The sequence below is a fragment of the Quercus robur genome, chromosome 7 (assembly GCF_932294415.1).
Source record: "Quercus robur chromosome 7, dhQueRobu3.1, whole genome shotgun sequence".
NCBI lineage: Eukaryota > Viridiplantae > Streptophyta > Magnoliopsida > Fagales > Fagaceae > Quercus > Quercus robur.
In genome coordinates, this window is record NC_065540.1 from 39,082,473 (window position 1) to 39,107,713 (window position 25,241).

At 38.7% G+C, this 25,241-nt stretch overlaps 1 protein-coding gene and 2 long non-coding RNA genes across 3 annotated transcripts in view; 2 read left to right on the plus strand and 1 right to left on the minus strand.

The window, feature by feature from the left end:
* The first annotated feature begins 12,737 nt into the window (after positions 1 to 12,737).
* Positions 12,738 to 25,098, plus strand: LOC126693373 (uncharacterized). Its single transcript, XR_007645319.1, has 2 exons — positions 12,738 to 12,869; positions 24,380 to 25,098. It is a non-coding gene; the product is annotated as an uncharacterized LOC126693373 (long non-coding RNA).
* Positions 12,867 to 25,241, plus strand: part of LOC126693366 (uncharacterized) — a 43,286-nt gene continuing 30,911 nt past the window's right edge. Inside the window, exon 1 of the mRNA XM_050389321.1 lies at positions 12,867 to 14,807. Coding sequence (XP_050245278.1) covers positions 13,597 to 14,691 — 1,095 coding nt within the window. The 5' untranslated portion in view covers positions 12,867 to 13,596 and the 3' untranslated portion in view covers positions 14,692 to 14,807. The remainder of the gene's footprint in view (positions 14,808 to 25,241) is intronic.
* LOC126693370 (uncharacterized) lies at positions 16,297 to 17,963 on the minus strand. Its single transcript, XR_007645316.1, has 2 exons — positions 17,112 to 17,963; positions 16,297 to 17,025 (listed from the first exon to the last, which is right to left on the minus strand). It is a non-coding gene; the product is annotated as an uncharacterized LOC126693370 (long non-coding RNA).

Here is a 25,241-nt window from a genome sequence, read left to right on the forward strand (position 1 = left end):
TTTTGCGATCTCGTCTGCTATCATGTTTTGGCTTCTTGGGATCTGCACGAACTCTACCCTATCAAAATCTTGGGTCAGATGCCCAGTCAATCTGAGGTATTTTTGCATTCTTTCTTCCTTTGCTTCATATTCCTCCTTTATCTGCCCTATTACTAGCTTGGAGTCACTCTAAAGGAGCAGGTTCTTAATCCCTAGTGCTTTCCGGACTCTTAGTCCCGACAGTATGCCTTCGTACTCGGTTTCATTATTGGTGGCCGGGAATTTTAGTTGAACTCCGTATTTAAGCACTTCTCCATCTAGTGCGGTGATAATAACCCTTACTCCCCCATCTTCTGGGCTGACGAACCATCAGTCTGTATCATCCATCGTTCTTTCTTGTTGGTGAGGCTGTTATTGTTTGGGATTGTGAACTCGGCAATGAAGTTTGCTAAAGCTTGTGCCTTGATTGCGGTCTTAGGGTGGTATTCGATGTTGAACTGGCTAAGTTCGATTGCCCACTAGACCATTCTCCCTACTGCTTCAGGTTTGTTCATGGACTTTTGATGGGTTGATCTGTCATTACCAGGATGGGGTTCGCCTGAAAGTATGGACGCAGCTTGCGCGAGGCTACTATTAACGCAAATGCAATCTTCTCGATTCTTGGGTACTTGGCTTCTACTCCTTGAAAAGCTTGGCTGACGTAGTAAACTGGGAGTTGTTTCTTGCCTTTTTCCCAAATTATGGCTGCACTCATAGCCGTGGCTGACACTACCAGATACAAAAATAAGTTTTCCCCTTCCTTGGACGGGCTTAAGAGGGGTGGATTGATCAGGTAACGCTTGAGTTCTTGAAACGTTGCCTCGCATTCGTTAGTCCAGGAGAAGGCTTGCTTCAATGTCTTGAAGAAGGGCAAGCATATGTTCATCGCTTTAAAGACGAACCTGTTGAGTGCCGCAATCCTTCCTATGAGTTTATGGACTTCCTTGATAGTCTTTGGTGAGGCCATATCAGGTATGGCTTGCACCTTTTCCGAGTTCGCTTCTATTCCCCTTTGGGACACCATGAATCCCAAAAACTTCCCCGAGGTTACGCCAAAGGCACACTTGCTGGGGTTCAGCTTTATCTGGTACTGTCTGTGTATGGCAAACGTCTCCTTTAGATCGTCCAGATGGGCTAGTTCTTGTTTACTCTTGACAAGCATGTCATCCAAATATACTTCCATGTTTCTTCCGATCTGCTTGCCGAACATCTTATTCACTAACCTCTAGTAGGTTGTCCCTGAATTTTTCAATCTGAAGGGCATTACCTTATAACAATAGAGTCCTTGGCTTGTGATGAAAGCTGTTTTCTCATGGTCTTCTACAACCATTTTTATCTGGTTATATCCTGAGAAGGCGTTCATGAACGTTTGTAACTTATGCCCTGCTGTGGAGTCCACCAGCTGGTCTATCCTTGGCAGAGGGAAACTATCTTTTGGGCAGGCTTTGTTTAGGTCCGTGAAGTCCATTTACATTCTCCATTTCCCATTAGCTTTCTTCACTAGGACGACATTCGCAAGCCATTCTGGATAGTACACTTCACGGATGAAGCCTGCTAATAGCAACTTGTTAACCTCGTCCATAATAGCTTGATTCTGTTCTGGAGCAAAGACCCGTCGTTTCTATTGGATGGGCTTCTTCTCGGGGTTCACGTTTAGCTTGTGTTCGATGACTCTCAGGGATATGCTTGGTATATCCTTGTGGCTCCAAGCAAAAACGTCTAGGTTCTCTTTAAGGAACTGGACAAGTCTCACCCTCATCTCGGGACTCAACGTCGTCCCTATCCTGGTCATCTTTGTTGCTTCTCCTTAGACCAGCTCTATTGTCTATAAGGCTTCAACTTTATCCTCTTCCTTCTCCTCGATCATCCATGTATAGTTTTCCTTGGTAGCTAGCACGGCCTGGTAGCATTCTCTGGCCAGTACCTGGTCTCCGTTTACCTCGCTAACACCATTCTCCGTTGGGAATTTTACCTTCAAGCAATAGGTGGACATGGCTGCTTTCCAATGGTTGAGCATTGGTATCCCGATTATTACATCGTAAGACGAGGGGCAATCTGCTACCAAGAAGTCCAATTGACGAGTCAGCTGCCTTCGGTGAGTTTCCACTGTAACCGTCAGTGTCACTATGCCTTTGGGATATACCTTGTCTCTGTTGAAATTGACGAGGGGAGAGTCAAATGGGCGCAGCCTTCCTGGATCTAGCTTTAACTACTGGAAAGTAGACAAGTAGATGATGTCTGCAGAGCTGCCATTATCCACGAGGATTCTCCTAGTATTGAATCCTTCTATTGTAAGAATTATGACCAAGGGATCGTCATGAGGTTGCTTGACCCCCCTAGCATTTTCTTCTGAGAAGCACATGTCTTGGTTTGTTTATCTTTGTTTAAATGAAGGCATACTATGGACGCTGTTCACCTACCTCAAATACGCTTTCTTAAGGGATCTGAACGACCCACCCGTGGATGGGCCACCTGTGATAGTCTTGATCTCCTCGGTCATATTTGGTGGGTGCTGAGACGTGTGATCCTCGTCATTGGGTGAAAATTCGCGCTGGTTCTTGTTATCACACCTGAATCTACTGGATTCCCCCTTTTTCACATACTTCTGCAGCTTCCCTTTCCATGTAAGCTCCTCTATCTGTTCCTTTAGGTCCTTATAGTCTTCAGTGTAGTGGTCGTGGTCCTTGTGGAATCGGCAGTACTTCTTCTTGTCACAGATGTTGGGGGACGAATGTAATGGCCTTGGCCATTTGAGGTAATGCTCATTCTTAATCTGTGCCAAAATTTTGTCAACAGGTTTAACTAAAGGAGTGAATTTTACCATTCGAGGAGTTTTTCGTCTTTCCTTTTACCCCCATCATTGGTTCGACGATCGGGACGCTCCCTTTTTTGTCCTCTACGATCGTCCTCCTTCCTTCCCTTGTCTCCTGGCTTTTCTACGTCCTTTATGGCGGCTAATGCATCTTCAACGTTCATGTACTTCTGTGCCTTCAGGAGCATCTCTGCCATCGTCTTAGGAGGATTCTTCGCTAGTGAAACCATGAACTCTCTGGACTTTAGCCCCGCCTTAAAGGTCGTCAACTGCACCTTGTCGTTAACTTTGTCTACCTCCAAGGTCTCCCGAGTAAAGCGTTTCACGTACGACCTCAGGGTTTCTTTCTCCCCTTGTCTAATGGTGAATAAGTGGTCCGCTAGCCTTTTAAGGCGTTGTCCCCCGGCGAAGTGGCACAAAAAGGCGTTGCTCAACTGCTCGAAGCTGTCGATGGACGATGTTGGTAACTTTGTGAATCACTCCCTTGCAGCTCCTTTGAGAGTGGTAGGGAAGGAATGACACAGTATTTCGTCAGGAGGCTGTTGAAGGCCTAGTGTCGTTTTGAAGGTGTTGAGATGGTCCTGGGGGTCTTTAAGCCCATCAAACGACTTAAGTTGAGGTAACCAAAATTTCGATGGTATTGGGCATTCTAAGACTACCGTAGTGAAGGGTGAGTCTGTTGCCTAGACCATTCTATCCAGGCTTCAATTTGTTTTCCCCTTAATGGCATTCCTCAACTCATCCATCTCCTTTCTCATCTCCCAAAGAAGATTGGAGTTTTGCTCATCTAGGGTATAGCTAGTCCTCGGCGGTCGCTCCTTCTATGGCTATCTCCCTCGTCCTCCTGGTTGGCTCTAAACCGATTCTCCTCCTGTTGAAGTCGTTGCCTCATTTCTTGATTCTGTTTGGTGAGCTCTTCAACGGTGGCCACTAGAGCCAAGACTGGCAGAGCTAAGGTGGCAGAATCCTAGTTGGACTCCATCTGAATATAGAAGTTGATAGAAACTACGTTTTCGAATTTGAGTACGAAAATGGCTCCCCACAGACGGCGCCAAATTGATGAAGTGCAAGTTTGTTAGTAATTGCAAACACGTCCAGATGGAGCCTAATCCTCGTTTACGTCGCAGTAAAAGTAGCAATCCCTTAAGATAGTCACCGGTGTGGTACCTGCCATAACGCCTCCGATGCCAAAGTCAGTATAAGAAGCTTTTAGGGAAATAACAAAATGTCAAAATAACTAGGAGTGCTTTTAGGTGAGTCTCTGTACCTTATGTTGGTGCTGGGAGGGTTATATATATACATTCTCGTAGCCCCTAGCCGTTATGGCTGTTATGGTGGCTTTAATGCCTCTTTTGGTAACGCCTCATGGTTAATAATGTGAGCTTTGATGCGCTTCCAATGATTTGTACAGCTGTCCCTGTAACCGTCCGAGGCATTTATTTGACTGCATTGAATCGCTTCTTTACCTTTGTCAGTAATGTGGCTTATATCGTCGAAGGCACTTGGTTAATTCGTCTGCCAATACTGCCTCGTTGGTTTGGATAAGGTCGTCTAGGGAAGTTGAGTTCGTCAATCCCATTAGTAATGTTTGGTAGGTGTTTGGTCCATCTAGGTATGGGTGGTGGGTTTTTATTCGGGTTTTGGTTTAGGTTTGATTCTCGCCGTGGCTGTGGCTGTAGTGTTTGGCCATAGGTGTGGTTTTGGTGACGGGTTTTTGGCCGTGGATGGTGATGGGCTATGGGTTTTGTGGGAGGACTTTCGTCTCAGCCCCCAATCAGGTATTGTTCGCTTTGGGATGGGTAAGGATTGACCTACGTCCCACCCGCACGAATTTGCTTTATCCTACATCGGGGAGAGACGCCTCCCACCCTTGCCTTATAAGCTTTGAGCCTAAGGAAGGGTGTACCCATCAGGTGATCACCTCACATGAGCAAGTCTAAAAAACTGCATGCTGCTGGTGCGCACTTAATGGTACTCGGGTGGCATCAGCCTCAAAGGTCTAGTCCCGGGGAAGGTGGTGGTATCCCCTTAAACCCCAAAAGGCGCCTTTTTGTGGGAGGACTTTCGTCTCGACCCCCAATCAGGTATTGTTCGCTTTGGGATGGGTAAGAATTGACTTACGTCCCACCCGCACGAATTTTCTTTATCCCACATCGGGGAGAGACGCTTCGCATAAAAAGGCGCCTTTTGGGGTTTAAGGGGAAACCCCCACCTTTCCCAGGACTGGACCTTTGAGGCCGATGCCACCCAAGTACCATCAAGTGCGCACCAGTAACACGCAGTTTTTTAGACTTGCTCATGTGAGGTGATCACCTGATGGGTACACCCTTCCTTAGGCTCAAAGCTTATAAGGCAAGGGTGGAAGGCGTCTCTCCCCGATGTGGGATAGAGCAAATTCGTGCGGGTAGGACGTTGAGATCAAGGTGGTGGGTTTTGTGGTGGCTATTATGGCTGTTGGTATTGGGGTGAGGCTGGGCTGAGGTGGTGGCTGGCAGTGGCTAGCCATGGGTGTGGTTGTGGTTGTGACTGGGGTTGCTTGGACTGAGAAGAAAGTGGTGAGTTTCATCAGAGAAAGAAAGGGACACCATGGTAAAATAAAAATAATATTATTTAGATTAAGTTGTAAAATAAATAGAATGTTTGATGTTGGGTGTATTGTAAAGTGGTATGTTAAAATTGATAAAGTATGATTTTGAGATGGTAAATGCTAAAATATTAGCATTCTTTGATGAGAATGATCTTATCACACATTCTCCTCTGTTTTGTCTTAAACTTCCTCCCTCTGCAACATCACTGCTGCCAAATCAAAGATCTACTCGAAACCCAAACATTAATAAAATTCTAACAAACCTATGAAAGTGAAGCTTATAAAACAAAATTGGGATCAAAGATCTCTAGGTCAAGTTCCATCTATTAGCTTCTGAGTTTTTTAAAAAGAGGTAAATGGTAATGGAATGATCTCTACTAGATCACGTCTCCTTATGCTCTTTGTCGCTGAAGGGTCCCCTTTCTAGTGATGGTGTCGCAGTAGTGATGTTGCAGAGGGAGAAAGTTTGAGACAAAAAAAGAGTAGATGCGTGATAAATAAAGTGGGGTTGATGTGGTTTTGTTTTTGACCACTAGATTTATTATTTGACAGGTGTCTCAAATCTATTTTAAAATAAGAGGTAATGGGAGGGTTCTTAGAGCATTCCCATCAAGGATTTTAAAAATTTTAGCATTTACTATCTCAAAAACCAAATTTATAGTATTTGACACATCACTTTACAATTCACCCTACATCAAAACTTCTATTTTTTTACCACTTTATTTAAATATTCTTTATTTATTATTTTTTACTCATTTTTTATTCGGTCTCTCTCTCAGTCTCTCTCTCTCCCTTTGTCAAAACCCAATATTTGTAGAAGACTAGAACCTTCTCCCTCTCTCTGATCTGCTCTCAAACCTGTGCTCCATGTCTCTGATCTGCTCTCAAACCCGTGCTCCATGGCTGACCACCAAAGCTTCGTCAGTCTAAAACACATCTCACTCTCTCCATCAGCCTAAAACACTTCTCACCTTGTTAAGCTCTCTCTCTAAAACTGAGCTCTCCTTTTAAACCTCCATGGCCGGAGTTTTTCAAGCTCATCACCTTCAACCATAACACTCAACAACATCATTCTCTGCTCTATCTCTGAATTCAAACCCGATCCGAGCCTATCTAGACTTCGATCCCTTTGATCCAAATAAGGCAAAGCCTCCCTATTCCACCACTGAACCCATCTAACACCAACGCCAACTACCACACATGATCTCAACAATGGATTTGCAATGAGATTTTGAGGGTTTTTCAATGGTTTTTTGCTGGGTTTTGCGGTTATTTTTGGTGGTGTGTACAAAGGGAGATTTAGGATTGATTTTCTGTGTTTTTTGTGGTATTTTTTGGGTATTTTTAGTGAGGTTTTGGGGTTTTTTTGTGCTTATTTTCTTGTTTTTTGGTTGGGTTCGTGTGATTGCAGTGAGGTTCTTTCTAGGTTTTTTGGTTGGGTTTCTGTGTTATTGCAATAGGGTTCTTTCTGGTATTTTCTGGGTATTTTCTAGATTGCAGTGGTGAAAGAGTTGGCTGAGATGGTGAGAGGGAGAGGAAGAAGCTTGGGTGAGATGGTGTGACAGAGGAGAAATGAGAGAGGAGAGAGGAGAGACTTGGGAAGGAGACAAACACAGAAGAGAGAGAGAGAGAGAGAGAGAGAGAGAGAAATAAAAAATGATAGCATGTTGCTACAGTGCGGTCTAAAAAATGAGAGCGCACTATAGCAAGATGACAAATATTTTAGCATATGGCATCTTTGATGGAGTAGGTTTTAGGGTTATAAATGCTAGAAATAGCATTAGCATTTATAACACTCTTGATGAGAATGCTCTTAGAGTATCCTCATCAGGTATGTCAAATGCTATATTTTTAGCATTTGACACATCAAACACCAAAATACTTGATTCATGAGATGTGTCAAATGCTAAAAGAAACGACATTGTGCTACAATGCAATTCTAAACTTGGCACTGTACGGACAAAAATGGTAAAATATTTATTATTATTTTATCAAGATTTTCTCTCTCCTCACCCATTTATCTCTTCCCATTTGACTCTTTCTCACCCTCACTCTCTCTCTCACTCTCTTCCTCAGCCCATCATCTTCTTTCCTCAGCCCATCGCTGCTATCACCACTCCTAGCTGCTGCCTTTGCCGCATCGTTCTCCACGCCAATTTGTCGACCTTGACATGTCTTCCTCCAGCCACACTAACAACCTTCCCACATCATTGGACCTCCCACCATCGTATCTCTGTTAATCAGCCTACAGTGGTGGGTTTTGCTTTTGGGTTTGTTTGATTTGTGATGGATTTTGAGGTTTGTGAATGTGGTGGGTTGTGGGTTAGTTGTGACAATGTTACTGTGGCTGTGGCGACAATTTGGTGGTTATGGTGGTGATTTTTTGGGTTGTTGTGGGTTTTTTTTTTTTTTTTTCAAGGTGGCAGTGGTGTTTCTGATCTAGTGTTTTTTATATTTCCGATCTGGTGATTATCTGGTGTTTCCGATCTGGTATTTTTTTAAGGTTGGGGTTTCTGATCTAATGTTGGTAGGCTATGGTTTTTTTTTTTTTAAATTGTATCTTTGGGTTGTGGAGGATGTGGTGGTTGTGTGGTGGTGGCTATTGGTTGGTGGCAATTGTGTGGTGGTTGTAGCAGTGGTTTTCCTTGATTATTTTGGATGAGTTTTAGTTAAATATTATTTTAATGTGTTGTATATATTATTTTAATGTGTTATATATACTCCATCTGTCCTAGTTTATTTGTCTTCTATTCTATTTTGGGATGTCCCAAAATATTATCTTATTTCTAAAAATAAAAGTCATTAATTTACTAATGTTTCTATTATACCCCTCTTTTTTTTAAAAACTATTTGAAAAGAAAACTAACAAATATTTTAAAAATCAATCTATTTGGGACACCTTTTTAGTTGCCTCATTAAGAATAACTCTTTTTAAAAAAAGTTGATAAATTTATTTAAGAGTAATTTTGTAAATTTATACATTTTTATAAGGTAGACAAGACAATAAATGATGTTTCCTTAAAAAGTTTGATTTTTTAAACAGGACAAATAAATTGGGACAAAGAGAGTATTATTTTAATATATGAAATAGAAGAATAAAATATGTGATGAAAGCTGTATTGTAAAATGATGTGCTAAAATAATAAAGTAGGTTTTTTGGTGTATCAAAATGACATATTTACAGAACAACTGATTGTAATGCTCTTAATGGGAGGTGAGCTGGCCCTTTTTGAGTCTTTTTGTTCTCATTCGCTTGTTGAAAAACAGATGCATTGCACCACCCAATTCCAAATTTACTTTTATGTATTTTAAACTAGCATTTTAACGATTTAAGGTCTGTTTGGGATCTATTTATTTTATTGAAATTAACAATTTTTTACTAAAAGTATTGTAGATAAAGGTAAAAGTTAGTTGAAATAGCACAGCGGGAATGTGGGATCCATGAACAGTACCAAAAAGTGCAATGGGGTCATAAATAGTAGCAAAAATAAGTTGAATAATAAAATAAATTGACAAAAATAAATTTTTTTTTTTTTTGGTTAAAGACAAATTTTTTTTTTGCAAACTACACCTACTCTACATTTCGTTTTATTATTTTTTCAATTCATCATATTTCATATTAAAATAATATAAATAACTATTTTTTTTAGGCTAGCCTGTCGAGTCAAATTTCTAGATTTGTGCCAACAGATTTGGATCCGGTGCGTAGGGTATTGCACCAAGTGTGAAAAGGTTTTCAGACCCGGACCGTTCATTGAACCGTAAAAGAGAGAGGTTCAAGGTTTTTGAGGTCGAACCGGGATCGAACTGTGATGACGTCATAATTAATTTAATAATTATTTTAATATAAATAAATATATTAAATTAGTATAAATAGAAAATTTAAAAATAATCCAATTAAATATAAATATCTATATTTCAAATATAGATTTTCATATCATAACTTTTACAAGACAAATAAGAAATATCAAATCCTAAGCAAATTTAAATATAATATCTATTTATTTATTTATTTATATATTGATTAGTTAAACTTGTAATAATAATAATAATAATTATTATATAAGAATTAGAAAGACACTCAAATAAAATAAAATAAATTATTTAAATTATTTAATAATTATTATATACTTAATTGTAAATATCAATTAAAATTAGAGCAATAATAGTACTATAGCATTTTATACAAATTTTGTCACAATTTGCCACGTGACAAGACGTGAGTGGTAGAAATATAAACTCATAATTTTTTTTTCATTATTCACACTTTGCCACGTGTCAAATTATAGTAAAAAATTGTGTAAAATATTGTGATACTACATTACTCTTCAAAGAATAATGTTAGAGATATAAATTATTTTATTAAAAATTTTACAAACTATCGATGTGTTGAGTAATTATTGAAAAATAAAAATATGATATTAATGATGGGTCTAGATGAAACCCAATAATAATTTGTGTAAGAGCAATACTCCTCTTAAAAATACTTAAAATATTTAATACACCAAACAATACATGTCACATCATGCTGGGATGCTGAAAAAAAATCTGAATTTAAGGGCTGAAATTTTTTTGTTTTTATTAAAAAATTAAAACCATTCATCATCCCAATGTTAGCCACGTGAGAGAGCTTGTCACACTCACATCATGCTGGCAGCTGAAAAAAATCTCAATCTAATGGTTGAAATTTTTTTGCTTTTATTAAAAATTTAAAACCTTTCATCATTCCAATGCATGTCACGTGAGAGACCTAGGAATTCAAAACACATAAAGGAGTAACAAAGTAACACAACAAAGAAAGAGAACACATTACAGAGTGATCTCCATCAACGAAACAAAAAAAAAAAGAGAAGAAGAAAGAAGAAGAAGCAGCAACAACAGACGACGAAGGTGTGATCGGCAACTGTGTTAGCAATCTACTAGTTGCTGCTTCAACTGGGTGCAGACCCTATTTCGTTGTGTTCTTCTTCTTCCTTTTTTTTTTTTTTTTTTTCGAGGAACTTGTCTTCTTCTTCTCTGGTTCTTTTTTTTTTTTTTTTTTTTTTTTCCTTATAAATCTCTTTGTTCAAGATCTGAAATTATCAGATCTCCTTCCGATTTTTGTTCTTCTTCGTGCTTTTTCATTTCTTCTAGATCTGATCCTAACTTCATACCGGTGTATTGGCCAAAATTCATCGGAAAAGCTGAAACAAGAAGAAACCGTTCGAACCTCAAAAACCGATCACGGTTCACAAAACCGGACGATCAAACTGCGGTCCATGCGGGTCCCTACTTTTTTGGCATGGAACGGTTCTTCACCATAAACAGACCGTAAAGCTCAACGGTTCGAGATTTTTCCGATCGGACTGTACGGTCCGATCCGGATTTCAAAACCTTAATTATACACAGCCACTCTCACATTAATTTTTATCATTCTATTTTTTAACTTTTAACTTTTTTACACTTTTTAATTTTTCTTTTAATTTAATAATTAAGATTGAATTTTTTTTTTTTAATTTTTAACCTCAGTCGTTAAATGCTATTGCACCAGCTGTAATGCTTTAGGTATTATACCTGATTTCACTCCTGTGCCAACCTCTTGTCTGACAAAGAATCTGCCCCTCCTTGGCGCATCTAGTCTGTCATTGCTAATGCTTGGGCTTTTTTGGCTGTTTCCCCAAGCATCTCAGTTTTCTGGGTGAATAGACAATGTAATTATGCTTCTCACTCTCTAGCTAGATGGTCTTTTTCTTTTTTTCTTTTTTTCTTTTTTTTTTGAGAAACAAGCTAGATGGTCTTTAGATTGTAATTTTTGTGATTCCTTTGATGTAGGCAACAACCTCCCTTATTTTATTTCCGTTGTGAGGGGTGAGGCTGGCCTGTCTCTGTAGCTTGTGTTTTTGTTAACAACATTTTTTGGCCATTTAAATTTTTTTTTTTTTTTTTTAATACTGTAAAAAAAATAAACCTCCCTTAGCCCCTTCTTAACCTCCACTTCACCACCTCTACCAATCAAGTTCAACCCTCGCACCAAAGTTATTACCAGCAGTTATTGGTTGGCAAAAATGTAAATTCAATGATTAATTTAACTTAAAACAAATAACAACTTATTACCTTTAATAAAAACAGACTATACCCAAAGAATAAGAAGATTAGCAAACTACATAGAGCTTTTTCAGTTAAAAAAAAAGGAAAAAGAGAAGACGTAGACAAGTTCTGTCCTCCTTTGTCCTCTCACTTTTTCTAAACGAAACAAAAAGAAATTTTCACCACTCTATTTTTTCATTCCAACTAAACATACTCAAAGAAAAAACTAAAATTTTTATATTCCTAACTAAATAAAGCCCACTGATTTACATTTTTTTTATGACTATATATTATATATAAATAAAGATTAAGATGTTTTTATACTCAGTAGATTCAAATTACTTGAATTCATTTTTTCTAAAAAGAAAAAAATTACCCACATTCATTAATTTTTATCTAACTTATTTTCTAACATAAGAATTCAAGGTTGAAAATTTTCTACCTCAACTATTAAACTATAAAAAGAAAATATTTTATTTTATAAAATTTAATTCCAATTATCCTTAAATTATGAGGTTTAAAGTGAAATTTTTCTCCAAAAAAAAATTGAAAGATTAAAAATATATTTCGATTCAAAAGATCTCAACCGTTGATTTAAGTATACGGTGACAAAGATGTGGGCCCTTTACCTCTGAATATGATGGCAGATGCCCGCACCTTGAAATCGTCGTTTTCTGTCTTTAAAATGTGAAAGCAACGTTTTTTTTTTTAATTTTTCTTGTGAACCGTGAAAACGACGTTTATTGGAACAATTTTAATTTTTTTATTCAATGGTTGAGATTTATTTTCAATTATCAATCTCCACCATCTATCGAAATCTTGTACCTCTGTGGAAAACTTTCTGATACTTTCTACCAAGTGGGCAATAAAACTCCCTTCTTCCCACCTAGCCAGAAAACCTTTCTTATACCTTCTTCCAATCTTATACCTCCCTTAAATTCCTCAAATCTTATAAGCTCTTGATTTGCTTCTTTATTACTCGCTTCATCACTTCTCTAGAGGACCCGGAAAGGAAAACATAAATCCAGAAAAGAAATTTCAGAGAAAGGAAAATCCAATCAAACCTGTAGTAGTGAAAGGGATCTAAGATCTATCAAAAAAAAAAAGAAAGGGATCTAAGAAGATCAACAACAACTATTGTGTCCAATCTCAGATCAGATCACGGCGAAGGGTAGTCTAAAACTTCTTTCTCCCTCTTTATTATCATTTATCGTTTTATTTTTTAAAAATGATTTTTATTTTGATTGTGCGAGCGTTTGGCAACACCAAAAATCAAAGGCAAGCAATCACAACTGACGTCCGACAGATAATCAGACATAAAGAAACCAGCAGTGGAAGCCTTGACAAAGCAGAAAAGTATGGAGAGGAAGGTTCAACAGAATAATAGTAAGTCATTCATGGGCTCATATATTGATGTTGAAAAAAACACACACACTCACACACACACACATAACCCATCAGATCCATGATCTCAACAATCTCCAACTCATGGATCTTCCATTTACACCACCTATATGCCCAAAACCTTCCCTTACCAACGATCTAGGCACCAAGAGAGGAGCTATGATAGAATTCCGTAGAGAGACAATCAACCGCTTTGGCTATGGCGGCTGTGTGGAGAGAGAGAGAGAGGGGGGGTCTACTTTAGATGCCGATGTACCAATTTGAGAGAGAGAGATGGCATCCCCACCGAACGGCAGCGTTGGCCGGTGAGAGGTGGATATGGAGAGGGTGTCCTAGTGTTGCCTTTCAGATCTGTGTGGGTCGGGTCGGTCGCTGAAATGGTGCCCCAACCCGGTTGGATGTGGAACAGGGTTGGGGCCGGGTAAGCCCCAACCCGGTCTATCATATGTTTGTAATCAAAGCCCAAGTCGATCAGTCCATAAATCACACAAACAGACCCAACAGGCCCACAGCCTTGGAAAACAAACAACTTGGTCCAAACTAAAGGCTTAAAAAATTAAAAACCAAATTAAAAAAAAAAACGACCCGCAAGCACGTGCCTTCTTCTTTGTCTGGCCTTGTCTGGCTTCAGTTGTCTGTATCGATCCGTTTTTCCTTCTTCCTCGTCTGGCCTTGCCTCGCTTCATACACAGCTCACCTAGCGAGCATCATGAGGTCAGTAAGTGATTTACCTGACGACTTTTTAAAATTCGCTGTCCATTTCCAAGTTGCATTTTTTGTCACTTTCATCCGAGCCCGTCGTTTCTTGATTTCCTCTTCAAGCTTTCGAGTAGCTTTTTTTGTAAATTTATTTGTCCTTTCAACTCTATCCCCTGTTCAAGCTGAAAAAGAAGTGTCCTTGTTTGATTTTACATGTTTTTTCGTTTCAATTTTGTTTTTTATCGTAGCTGATCGATTTATTAGTTTTATTATTCAACCTCCAAGAGATAGAATTTTTCTAGATGATCGATCTCCTCTGGTTACCTCGCACAGTTTGTTTCAATCCAATCAACACCATCCTCCAAACTGGTCCAATCTTCCCGCTGATATGATCAGCGAAATCGTAGATCGATTACCTAATTTCAAAGATATTAGCGCAATTTCATCTGTTTGCAACCCTTGGCGTGATGCTTGTTTGGAAATGAAAACTAAAAGACCTACGTGGCCATGGCTGATGTTTTCCGACACAATAGATATCGGCCCACGGCGCTTTTTAAATATGTGTGACGGAAGACATTATCAGTTAGAATTACCTTCAATTCGCGAAAGACGCTGTTGGGGGTCTCCACATGGTTGTGTTGTAGCCGTGAGTTCTGATTATGAAATCCGCATTGAACACCTGATTAAAAGAGTAGGGATTGCTCTTCCACCGCTAAACACAATTCGAAGATTGGCTCCTAGAGAAGAGTGGTTCCGCCTTGTACACAATTTCAATCTTTTCAAGGACCCTTCCCATAAGTTCTCATTTCTTGTTTCTGCTATTTTTGGCCCAATGAATCAATTGGCTTTTGCCAGAGTGGCTTCCAGTAGAGGTGGAGAAGGAGAGGCTTTGAGTAGAAGAGGACATGGTGAGTGGGCTATTGTCAACAATCCAAACAATTTCAAATTCAAGGATGTTGTACATTTTAAAGATCAAATTTTTGGACTTTGTGATAACGGCATGCTGGTGCACTTTGTTCTTGATGCTCCTGGGTCAGCTGAAGTGCAAGTTATTGCTTCCAAACCACATGATGTTAAAAAACCCCAAAAATTATATTTGATTTGAGTCATCGGAAAATCTTTTTGTGGTTTTTCGATACACATCGTTTTCCTTTGAAGATGAGGCACAAGACTGTATGTTTTTTGGTCTACAAGTTCAAAATCAATGAGAGGGCTTGGGAGGTAGTAAGCGACTTGGAAGATCATATTATCTTTGTTGGTGATGGCAATTCCTGGTGCATTCCTACAAGGAATAGCAATTTCAGAAGTAACAAGATCTACTTCAACGATGACAAGATCTACTTCAAAAAAGATACAGTCTCGTGCCTCCTCTTTGAAGGATAATAATAACTGTAATGAAAAACCCCAAAAAGATTTCCCAATAACTCCACCAAATATAGTTTCTGGGGTTCCCATACATCTTCTGGATGAGGAGAAACAATTTGTACCTCAGCTGACCAAGGAGCATCTAGTTCAACGCACACCAGCATGCCATTGTCACAAAGTCCATATATTTGATCATTAAAACATGCAACATCCTTGAATTTGAAATTATCTGGATTGGCAACAAGAACCCACTCATCTTGTCCTCTTCTATTCAAAGCTGCTCCTTCGCCCACTCTCACAAAAGCAAAGCTATTCACAGGGCCGAAAATTGCTATGACAAGGAAAATGACTCATGGGAAGGTTGCTTAAAAAGAATGAATTTGTGAATAAGGTAAAACCACTCTTCTGTAGCAGCCAGTGTTCGAATTGTGTTTAGTGATGGAAGAGTGATCTGTTTTCCTTTTTCAAGGTGCTCAAGGTGAGTTTTAGAATTAGGATTCAGGGTCACAACCCAACCATGTGGGGATCCCCAACAATGTTTTCCTCCAAATGTAGATATTTCTAATTGATAGCGTTTGCTATCGCAGAGATTAAAGAAACTTCGCAAATTGGTGTTTAATGTCTCGGAAAGCATAAGCAATGGGAATGGACGCCTTGTAGTTTCTAGCTTGACAGAATTCCATTGTTTGCAAACTGCTAGCAACGATTTAATATCCATAAAATTAGGTAGTAGATTTGCAATTTCACAGATCATATTTGCAGGGAGTTCATTCCAACTAGAAGCTGGAGATTGATTGGATTCTAGAATATCATTTGAAACGACAGGAGAATATCGATAAACTAGAAATATTAGTTCCATAAGAGGATGAATAATATATATGAGTGCTCTATCAGTTAGGATGAGAATTATAATTGACGGTAAATTGCTAACAAAAGATGAAGCGCTATTTAAAGCTGTTAAAAAGAAGAACTCAAACAACACGTCCTTTTCCACATGGATTGGAGACAGATTTGTGATGATGACCAACGTCACAAACAGAGTTAATCGACTACATGGAGAAGTAATCACATTACGGCGAATGAGAGTAATAAAGAAAGCAACTTGTAAATAAACACAGACTATGAAGACGTCAAGTAAAGGCAAATCACTGACCGATTTCATCATGGAGCTAACAGACAGCATAAGTCTGAAAGTGATTCAGACACAAGATGATCCGACGAGTTCGACCAAAAATAGGAAAGAAAAAATGGCTGCTAGGGATTTCGGGTAGAAAAAAATACTTCATAATAAATTTAGTAAAGTAATTTGCTTTTCATTTTTTATTTAGTTTATTTTCTCAGTGAATTAAAATATGAACTGAAAGATTTTCACCAGACACCAAGTAAAAGGAGAATGTTTATAGATGTAAAATTAGATTACATGGTGAAATCTTGCATGGGCTGAAGTTTGAGGAAGGAAAGCTGTTAACGGTTTTGTGCCGCTTTTATTAAAAAAAAAAAGCTTGGTAGATTCTTGCGTTTATTGGGTTTTAATTTTGATTTGAGTGGCCTGAATTTGAAGGCTTTGGACCAAGTTTTTTTTCTTTTCAAGGCTGGGCTTGTTGGCTGTGCGTAACATGAAGCTATAAAGAAATGATAAACATTGTTGAGACTTACCCGGCCCAACTCTGGCCCTATAGAACCGGGTAGGGCAGCGAACAGACTGTATCGGTTTAACCCGACCCGCACAGTTTTGACCGCTCTCATCTGAGATCTCTCCGGCATCGATCACCACCATCTCCGGCGGTGTGATTCTTTGTGTACGGAGATCTCACTTCTCACCCATCTAAGTGCCTAGATCGGTGATATGTGACGGTTTTGGGTATAGAGGTGGTGTGTCAACGGCCGATCTGGGAAGTGAAGGTTTTGAAGCTCGTAGATCTGGGGGGTTTCCAGATTCCTGTTGCTATTGTCCTATAGTATTTGCCTCCACTGGCTTCTGTCTTGACTTTCTGCTTTCTCTACTGCTGGTTCCTTTGCTCTCTCTGACTATCATCGATCGTGATGGCTTGCCGTGCTGTTGATTGCTCTGGTACTTAGGGCACATAAAAAAACCGATATGAGTAGTACATATGAACCAAGAGGATGAAAATAAAGACAGAAGAAAATTTTTTAGATTACCTTTTGCTGTCATATTTTCTCATCTCATCTCTTCTGATTGTTTTTCTTTGTTTGGCCTGGGCGGGAGGAAGGAAAAGAAATTAGATGGCGGAGATCTCCACGTTCAATTTTTCTTCTTTTTTTTTTAGAACGACGTTCAACTCTGTCTGTCAAGTGTAAATTGGGTACGGTCATGAAGTAAAAGTCATGTTTTTCGCCACCTAACAAACCAATAAATAAATGCCACGTTATCATCTTACTAAAAAAAACAATACAACTCACTACACACAATGACAACTAAATTATAACCTCCTCTTTGCTGGAATTTAACTTCCACATTCAGCAACCCACCACAGATGCCGCCACAAACGATGCTACCATCACCATTGCCCGATTTACTCTCTCAGGCACAATAACATCAAAAACAACGTATTTGATGCACGATCTGAACTGATGTCCTATAAAAAAAATTAAAAAAACAAAAATCTGGACGTTGATCTAGGCAAACAGGTTTGGGGAGCAAAAATTGGTTGACAACAACCCCCTTAAGTTTTTCTCTCTCTAGCTGAGAGCGTTTTCCCTTTGGGTAACCGCCGGTTTTCTTCCTCTGACTTTATTTCGCCGGTTGTTTGTTTTAAACCAGGATAGTATCTTTACTTCTAGCTTTCTCAGTTGTCTGTGGTAGTAGGTGTAAACGTCTTATCACTTTACTTTCCTTTTATTGCACTGCCACTGCACTCATCATCATTCCACCCAAAGCCCTTTGTTCTTGCATGTGTGTTTCGTGTCCCCTATCTTGTTCTGTGTCAACTTCTTGTTCTCTATCTTTTTTTGAACCACTCACACACTTTTTTCTCTATTTTTTTTTCTTGTTCTCTGAGTGCGTTTGGGTAGCGCGTTTTGCGCTTCCCAAACGCACGTCTGCGTTTAAGATTTTTTTTTTTTTTTTTTTTTTTTGCGAATGAACAGTAAAATACTGTTCATGTACTGTGCGGGAGACAACTTTTACTGTTTGTACACTGTTTGAGCACTGTTCATGGGACCCATAATCACTTTATTCAAAAAAAATATTAAAAATGGATCCCACGGTACTATTTACACATTTAAAAATTATTTTGCTACAGTGTTTTTCAGTTTTCAGTTTCAGTTTTCAGTTTTCAGCTGCATCCAAACGGACCCTCTATCTGTTTGTTCTCTAATTTCAAATTCACATTTTTACCATTTAAACAACATTACACACATTTTTATTCACATATATTTCAAAAAATTACAAAAATTCTATCGTAAACTACTCTATCAAATACCCCCTATTCTTCCTTTCTAATCTTAGTTGTCTCAGTTTGTTTTTGATGATGCCGTAAAATCACCAGTGAGTTACACGATTCACACTCGCTTAAACTAACAACCTGCAAGAAGAAAGAAGTGATCTCGCAGAGGGCATTGGTGTGGTGTCGGCCAAATACCCTCCGAAGGTCAAGTTAGAATTATTCTCAACTCTAGAGTGCTAAAGAGGGTAAATTATGCGTACCTTGATTTGTGAGGGTATTGTGACTTTTATAGTAGTAGAAGGTTGACCTCTCATCCTTGACTTAGAAGTCTTTTCCTTATAGGACTCTACTTGAGCAATCCCAAACGTGATGGGCAAACATTTCCTTGTAGAGTGGGTTTTTCATTAAGCGTGTATCTTCTAGAATTATCCTTGCACTAGTATTCTGATTTCCTTTAGGATTCTCTCGGATTTCAAACGTGTGCCACAAGTATTTTAAGTCATGCCAAGCCCTGGGCTCTCCTTTATTACCGACCCATGGGCTCGGATCCGTCAGGCCCAATGTAGCGAAGGTTCGTCATGTTATTTTTTACCCCTTCAGTTGCCCCCTTCACCCTATGGTCCGTCATGATTTAGGCGGTCGGACCAGTAGGGTGACGGTTAAATTTTAATTGGGGTTGACGGTCCAAGATTATTTATGTTGACGGTCCAAGATTGTTTATGTTGACGGTTGAAGACTCTTGAAGTTAACAGTTGAGGTTTCTTGAAGTTGACGGTTCTTCAAGGGGACATGAACTGCGAACATATGTTGACAGGTTGTCAAGCATTTATGAGGCATGCCACGTGTCACTTTTTGATTGGATTTTGTACCGGATTGAAGCATCGCTTCGTCTTCCGTGCATCTCTCATATATATAACACACCTCTCCCCCTTTATTTCTACAATTTTCAGCGAAAACATATTGTCAGAGCGCCGTCGTCAACCTTGTCAGAGCGCCGTTGAACATCTGTACCCGTCAACTATACAACCGTCAACTTTCCGTTACTTAGAGCGGTGAGTATTTATTATTATTATTATTTTTTCAAGTCTTGCATTTTGTACTTACATTTTGCTAGACCTACACACCCGTCAGTCACTATTAGATCTGTCAGTCTTAGGTTTTGTCGTCAATTGTAGGTAATGTCTAGTGCGTCAAGTAATCAGTCGGTAGTTCATGACGGGGCGGAATACGAGGAAGTATACCCGTCTGGTCATAAAGACCCAAAGAGTCCTGGCGAAGAGAGGAGTCCGTCCGCCTCTTCCTCGTCCTCAACAAATGAGGATATGGAGATGGTTGAAGTAGAAGAAACGTCTGATGACGGCGAGGATCAACCATTGGGACCCGTCATCGGTGCTGATGGACTTAGGGAGTTCATCATGCTACCAGAGTGGACGGTGCATAAATTCACTTCCGTCATTAAGTAGAAACACTTCAGCACATTTAGGGCTAACTTCCAAATTCCGGACTACATTTCAATCCGTCTACCCTATGTATCGGAGAAATGTTATTACGACGGGGTAGAAGGTGTCGGAGTGTACTAGCAGATGCTGAAGGCAGGACTTTGGTTTCCGCTAACTACCCTACATAGAGAACTTTTAAAATATCTGGGTCTGTCCGTCAACCAGATATTTGGAATTTTTAAATTTAATTAACTTAAATGTATGATAATATATTTGGAATTTTTAAAATGTTCTATGCACACCTTGAGACTGTATGACATTTTTATTTTTAAGTTAATTTAAAATCATCAATTTTTATTCATTGCATCTTAGCTTTCATTTCATTTCATTTCATTTCCAACTATTAAATGGTGGGTTTATTGGAAAAAAAAAATGTTAAGTAAATATCATTGTAGAAGTTTTTTTCTTTTTTGACGTTTTAATAATATTAATATATACCAGTTGATAATTCTAAGGTTGCATATAAGATTATTATTTTTTCCTTAATAACTACATTAAGATAATAAAATACATTCAAATTACTATTTAGTATTTTTTTTTTAAATTAAGATTTTATTTTTTAAGTGGGGAGGGGGTGGGGTGCCCCATTGTCCAGTCGTCCCTGCTGGCTCGGCTTTGCTCTTTTTGGTAGCACTGAGGTCAATGGTTGGGGATCAATTTTGGATGACATGGCAGCAATCATCAGCCACAACACTTAAAAAATGGAGGTGGTTATTCTTTTGATCTTCTTTGTTTTAAAGCTTTTCCTGACTCTTTTTTTTTAACCCAAGAAAGCTTTTGGAGATTAGATATAGATATATTGTTTTTTTTTAAGGGACTATAAATTTGGTCTAGCAAACCATTTTATTTTTTTGGAATCAATCATTTGGGCCAACTCTTAATTTTTAGGTAAATTTTTTTTTTGTCAAATAAGAGATTTGTGTTTCAAACCCCATCTATATAAAAAGCGAATTGGTGTCTTAATTTGATGTAGGTTAAAATTTGATGATATATAATCCAAAAAAAAAAAACACTTAATTCTTTGGGAGCTAGGCATAATTTGACCGATAACAGATATAAAAGAACAGTTATAACTATAGACCTTTCCAAAAGAGGTTGGATAATAAACATAAGTGATGGTACACTTCTCATAAAACTAATCACTATCAACGATATCATTGTGGAATAATTAATGCAAGAACAAGTTTTTGCCGCACGAACAATGAAGTGCATTACACAGAGGAACGAACTTGCCAAAAACGTACTTAAACTTGAGAAAATGATAAGAAGGTCAAGTAAAGCACCAACTGGCCTCATTAATGGAATTGAAAATTCACACTAATCTGCATGGAGCCAGGTCTGCTGTGCGTGAATGAAAGCTAGAGCATTAGCATTGAAAAATGCTATGCTATACTATTATACCATCCCAAAAAGCCACTTTATTACTTATACCATCCCATTTTACAATATCTCCCACATCCTAAAACTCTATTCTTATTAAAATATTATTCTTTAATCTTTTTTTATTATTTCTTTTTAACCAATTTTTTTTTTCAGTTCTACTTTCCTAGGCTTTCCAACTGTTTCTTTTTTTTTTTCCTCAGCCTCCCTCAACCTCTAGCACCAGCTCCTCTCACAGAACCACACAGACCCATCAACAGAGCCACACACAGCCACACACAAACCATCAAACCAGAGCCAACAATGGCCACCACACCCACCATCGATCAGAAACCACACCGCCGATTTGAAACCTAGCCCATTTGAAACTCACCGGAGCAAACCCATTCAAAAAATATCATCAACCCACCACCGATCAACCCACAACCCAACCACTACCCAAACACGACCCAAACCCCGGACCCAACCACCACCCACAACCCCTTTAAGCACCGGTCATAGCCAGAAAAAAAAAAAAAAAAAAAGAGAACCAACACAGTGACCCACACACAGCCACACACAAACCATCAAACCAAAGCCAACAGCGGCCACCACACCGCCGATTTGAAACCCACCGGAGCAAACCCATTCAAAAAATATCATCACCGGAGCTACCAATGATCCACCCACCGATCAACAAATCTACCGTTTCAAACCGATCCACCCACCGATCAACCCAACCGATCCACCCACCAAACCCAGCTCGCCGATCGACGATGAGAGATGAACAAACCCACCGGTGATCATTGGTAGCTCCGCCGATTTGAAACCCACCGGAGCAAACCCATTCAAAAAATATCATCACCGGAGCTACCAATGATCCACCCACTGATCAACAAATCTACTGTTTCAAACCGATCCACCCACCGATCAACCCAACCGATCCACCCACCAAACCCAGCTCGACGATCAACAACACCCACCACACCCACGCTGTCACCCACGAGCCAAACACCGGACCCACAACCCAACCACGACCCAAACACCGGACCCACAACCCAAACACCGGACCCAACAGAGAAGGAAGAGAGAGCAGAGGTTGCATTTGGGTCGGGTCCATAGAGAGGAAAGAGCAGAGATGGAGAAAAGAGAAGAGAAGGAAGAGAGAGAAAAGAATTGTGGGCTGTGAGGAAAAAAACGGACTGAATAAAATATATATATTTTTTTTAACATTGTGCTACAGTACAATTCTAAGTTTAGAATTGTACTGTAGCACTATTGCAAAAATTTTTACAATATTGTGGTTTAGCATTGTTTGATGCAAGTGGTTTTGTCCTCTAAAATGTAAAAAATGCCTTAAATATGCCTTTAGCATTTTTCAATGCTAGTGCTTTTAGGGGAGGAAGAAATTTGCCAAAAATAGGCACTTGATCAATTATGTGGTCACCATTCATCAACAGCTTTTTTATTTGGGTTCTTATGATTTCCCGTCTAATACGACTCAGAATTTTTTTTTTTTAATCATTCAATAAAATTATAAAAACGGAAAGGTTCAGTTGAGCTGATCATACTCAAATTGGCATTAAAAGAAAATGCAGGTTAATTATACAACATTTCCAATTAAACCCGATTTTAACAGTAACGAGAGCCTTTTTCTTTTGGCTAATTTTATCACCGTCAAATTCGCTTAAAATGGGTATTTATATATGCTCAGGAGAATTGTATTCTCGGGATCCAGGATGATTTAACTGAGGTCATGGCTTCGTTGTCTAGAATAATGGAGTAGATGATACTTTCTTTCTCGTCTAGACCAACACTATTGAAATTGGTGGTTGAGGCAAAGGCAAATTGCAAAAGAAGAGAAACTTCAAAGCATTCATTCAAGGGGAGGGATATTCAAAGTTTTGCATTGATGCAATCAATGCTATTATGGATACTGTATCGTGAGAAATAGCAGTCCTAGTGGCGGATTCAAAGGAGTTAGCAAGGCCTTTTGGAAGTTGTAATTTGACTAATATCTCAGTCTTCATAAATGGGCTGTAAGTTACATATCTTTTGTGTTTTCCTTGGCTTGTCTTCCTCCTGTTATTTCTGCTTTGCGAAAAGATTTATGTTCTTCTTTTGATTCACCTAAATAATATTCTGGTTTATTTCTTTACATACATCCAAAAACAAAAGAAAAACAAGCAATCAGTTAATTTACTCAGTTTTTGGGCACAACCTTGTCACTAATTTCAACTAAACTTAGTTTAGTATTTTCTAAATGTGCATTTGGCTCTAAATTTAGAGCCAGCTTATTTTATATTCAACTTATTTTCTCTACTATTCAGAGACCCCATTGCACTTTTTGATACTATTCATAGGTCTCATTATATTATTTCATTATTTCAGCTAACTTTTACTTTTACCTACGGTACTTTCAACAAAAAGTTTTCAGTTTCAGCAAAATAAACAAATCTCAAATAGACCTTAATTTAAATCTAGAACACAAGATAAATAGATTCACAGTAACAGTAACAACAAAAATTCACAACATCAAGTGACCTGGGGAGGAAGGTTTTATATATGAATTGAATTCCTTCTAAGGCAGGCCAGTAAACTTCATAGTTCAACTTGGAATGAGATTTACACAAGAAAAACATAGGATGAAAGATGCAGATGGTAAGGTTTCCTGATGATATTCCTGGCATTCATACATCAGTATGTAGACTCTCCACTCTATATAGAGTTGCTAACTAGGGATAAAAGGAAGACTTCTTATGTATTTTCTGTGGAAGCAAAATTAGAGTAGAAATCATCTGTTTATGGCAACAAGTTTCAAATGAAGCTTGTAAGATTGGTTGTGCTGCTACAATCTACCATTTATGGCTGCAAACAAAAGGATTCATAGTGGCAATAACAATGTATAAGGCATTTTCGAACCGTTAGAGATGATGTTAGGAGGAGGGTTGGTTTTTGTTAAAAAGAAGAAATTGCATCTGCTTTTAGTTCCCGAGTCACTTTTTTTTTTTTTTTTTGGGGGGGGGTTGGGGGGGGGGGGGGGGGTGTGTGAGGGTAACCAGTACAAAAGTTGTTGGCAATCAGCATGCTAGACTAATTGACTCATTTTTAGGGCTCTGTTTAAACAATCTACTTACAAATATAATCTAAATTGAATTTTCAGATTTTGTTATTTGAAAGCCAGAACACAAGACAAATAGATTCACAGCAACACAACCATATATATACAAGATGCTAGCTCAAGAATGTGTCCAGCTTACAAACCAGAATACCAACTACAAGTTCAACTTCGATGCATCATCTTGGGAGGAAGTGACAGACTTGGAAGATCATGCTGTTTTTGTTGGTGATGGCAACTCCTGGTGCTGTCCTGCAATCACCATCCCTAGTAGAAGTAATAGCATCTACTTCACAGACGACAATTGGGATTGGCAAACGTACCCTGGAGATGCATATGGAGGATGTGATGTGGGAGTGTTTGACATGGCAACTAGAGTTATTCAACCCCTTCCATTCGGTGAGGACAACCCTTCTTCCTATTCTCGACCAATTTGGGTAACACCTACTTTGCAATATTAGCTTATTTTCCATTTTATTTGCTGGGTTAGGCTTAGGTCTAGTGTCTAGGCACCGGACCGTTAAGATGATAACATGTGTCCACTTTTGGACACATGTTACCATCTGACCGGGTCCAGTGTACTGTTCCTAAACCAAGTCTTTATTAGCTTATCTGTTTATGTACTTTGATTTCTCTAATGTTGTTTGGCTTAATTGAAGAGGTTTTGACTTCTTTGGTGACCAAATACAATTTGGCATTTTGGTTGTAAGCAGGACAAAATATTAAACTAATTTCCAGAATATGTAAGGTTCTGTTGCTATCAACTTAAGTTTCTGTGAATCTATTTATCTTATGTTCTGGATTTGAATTACAACATCTGAAAATGCAGTTTAAATGATGTTGGTAAGTAAATTGTTCAGAGAGAGCTGTAAAGCTGCATAAATTAGTATAGCATGCTAATTGCCAA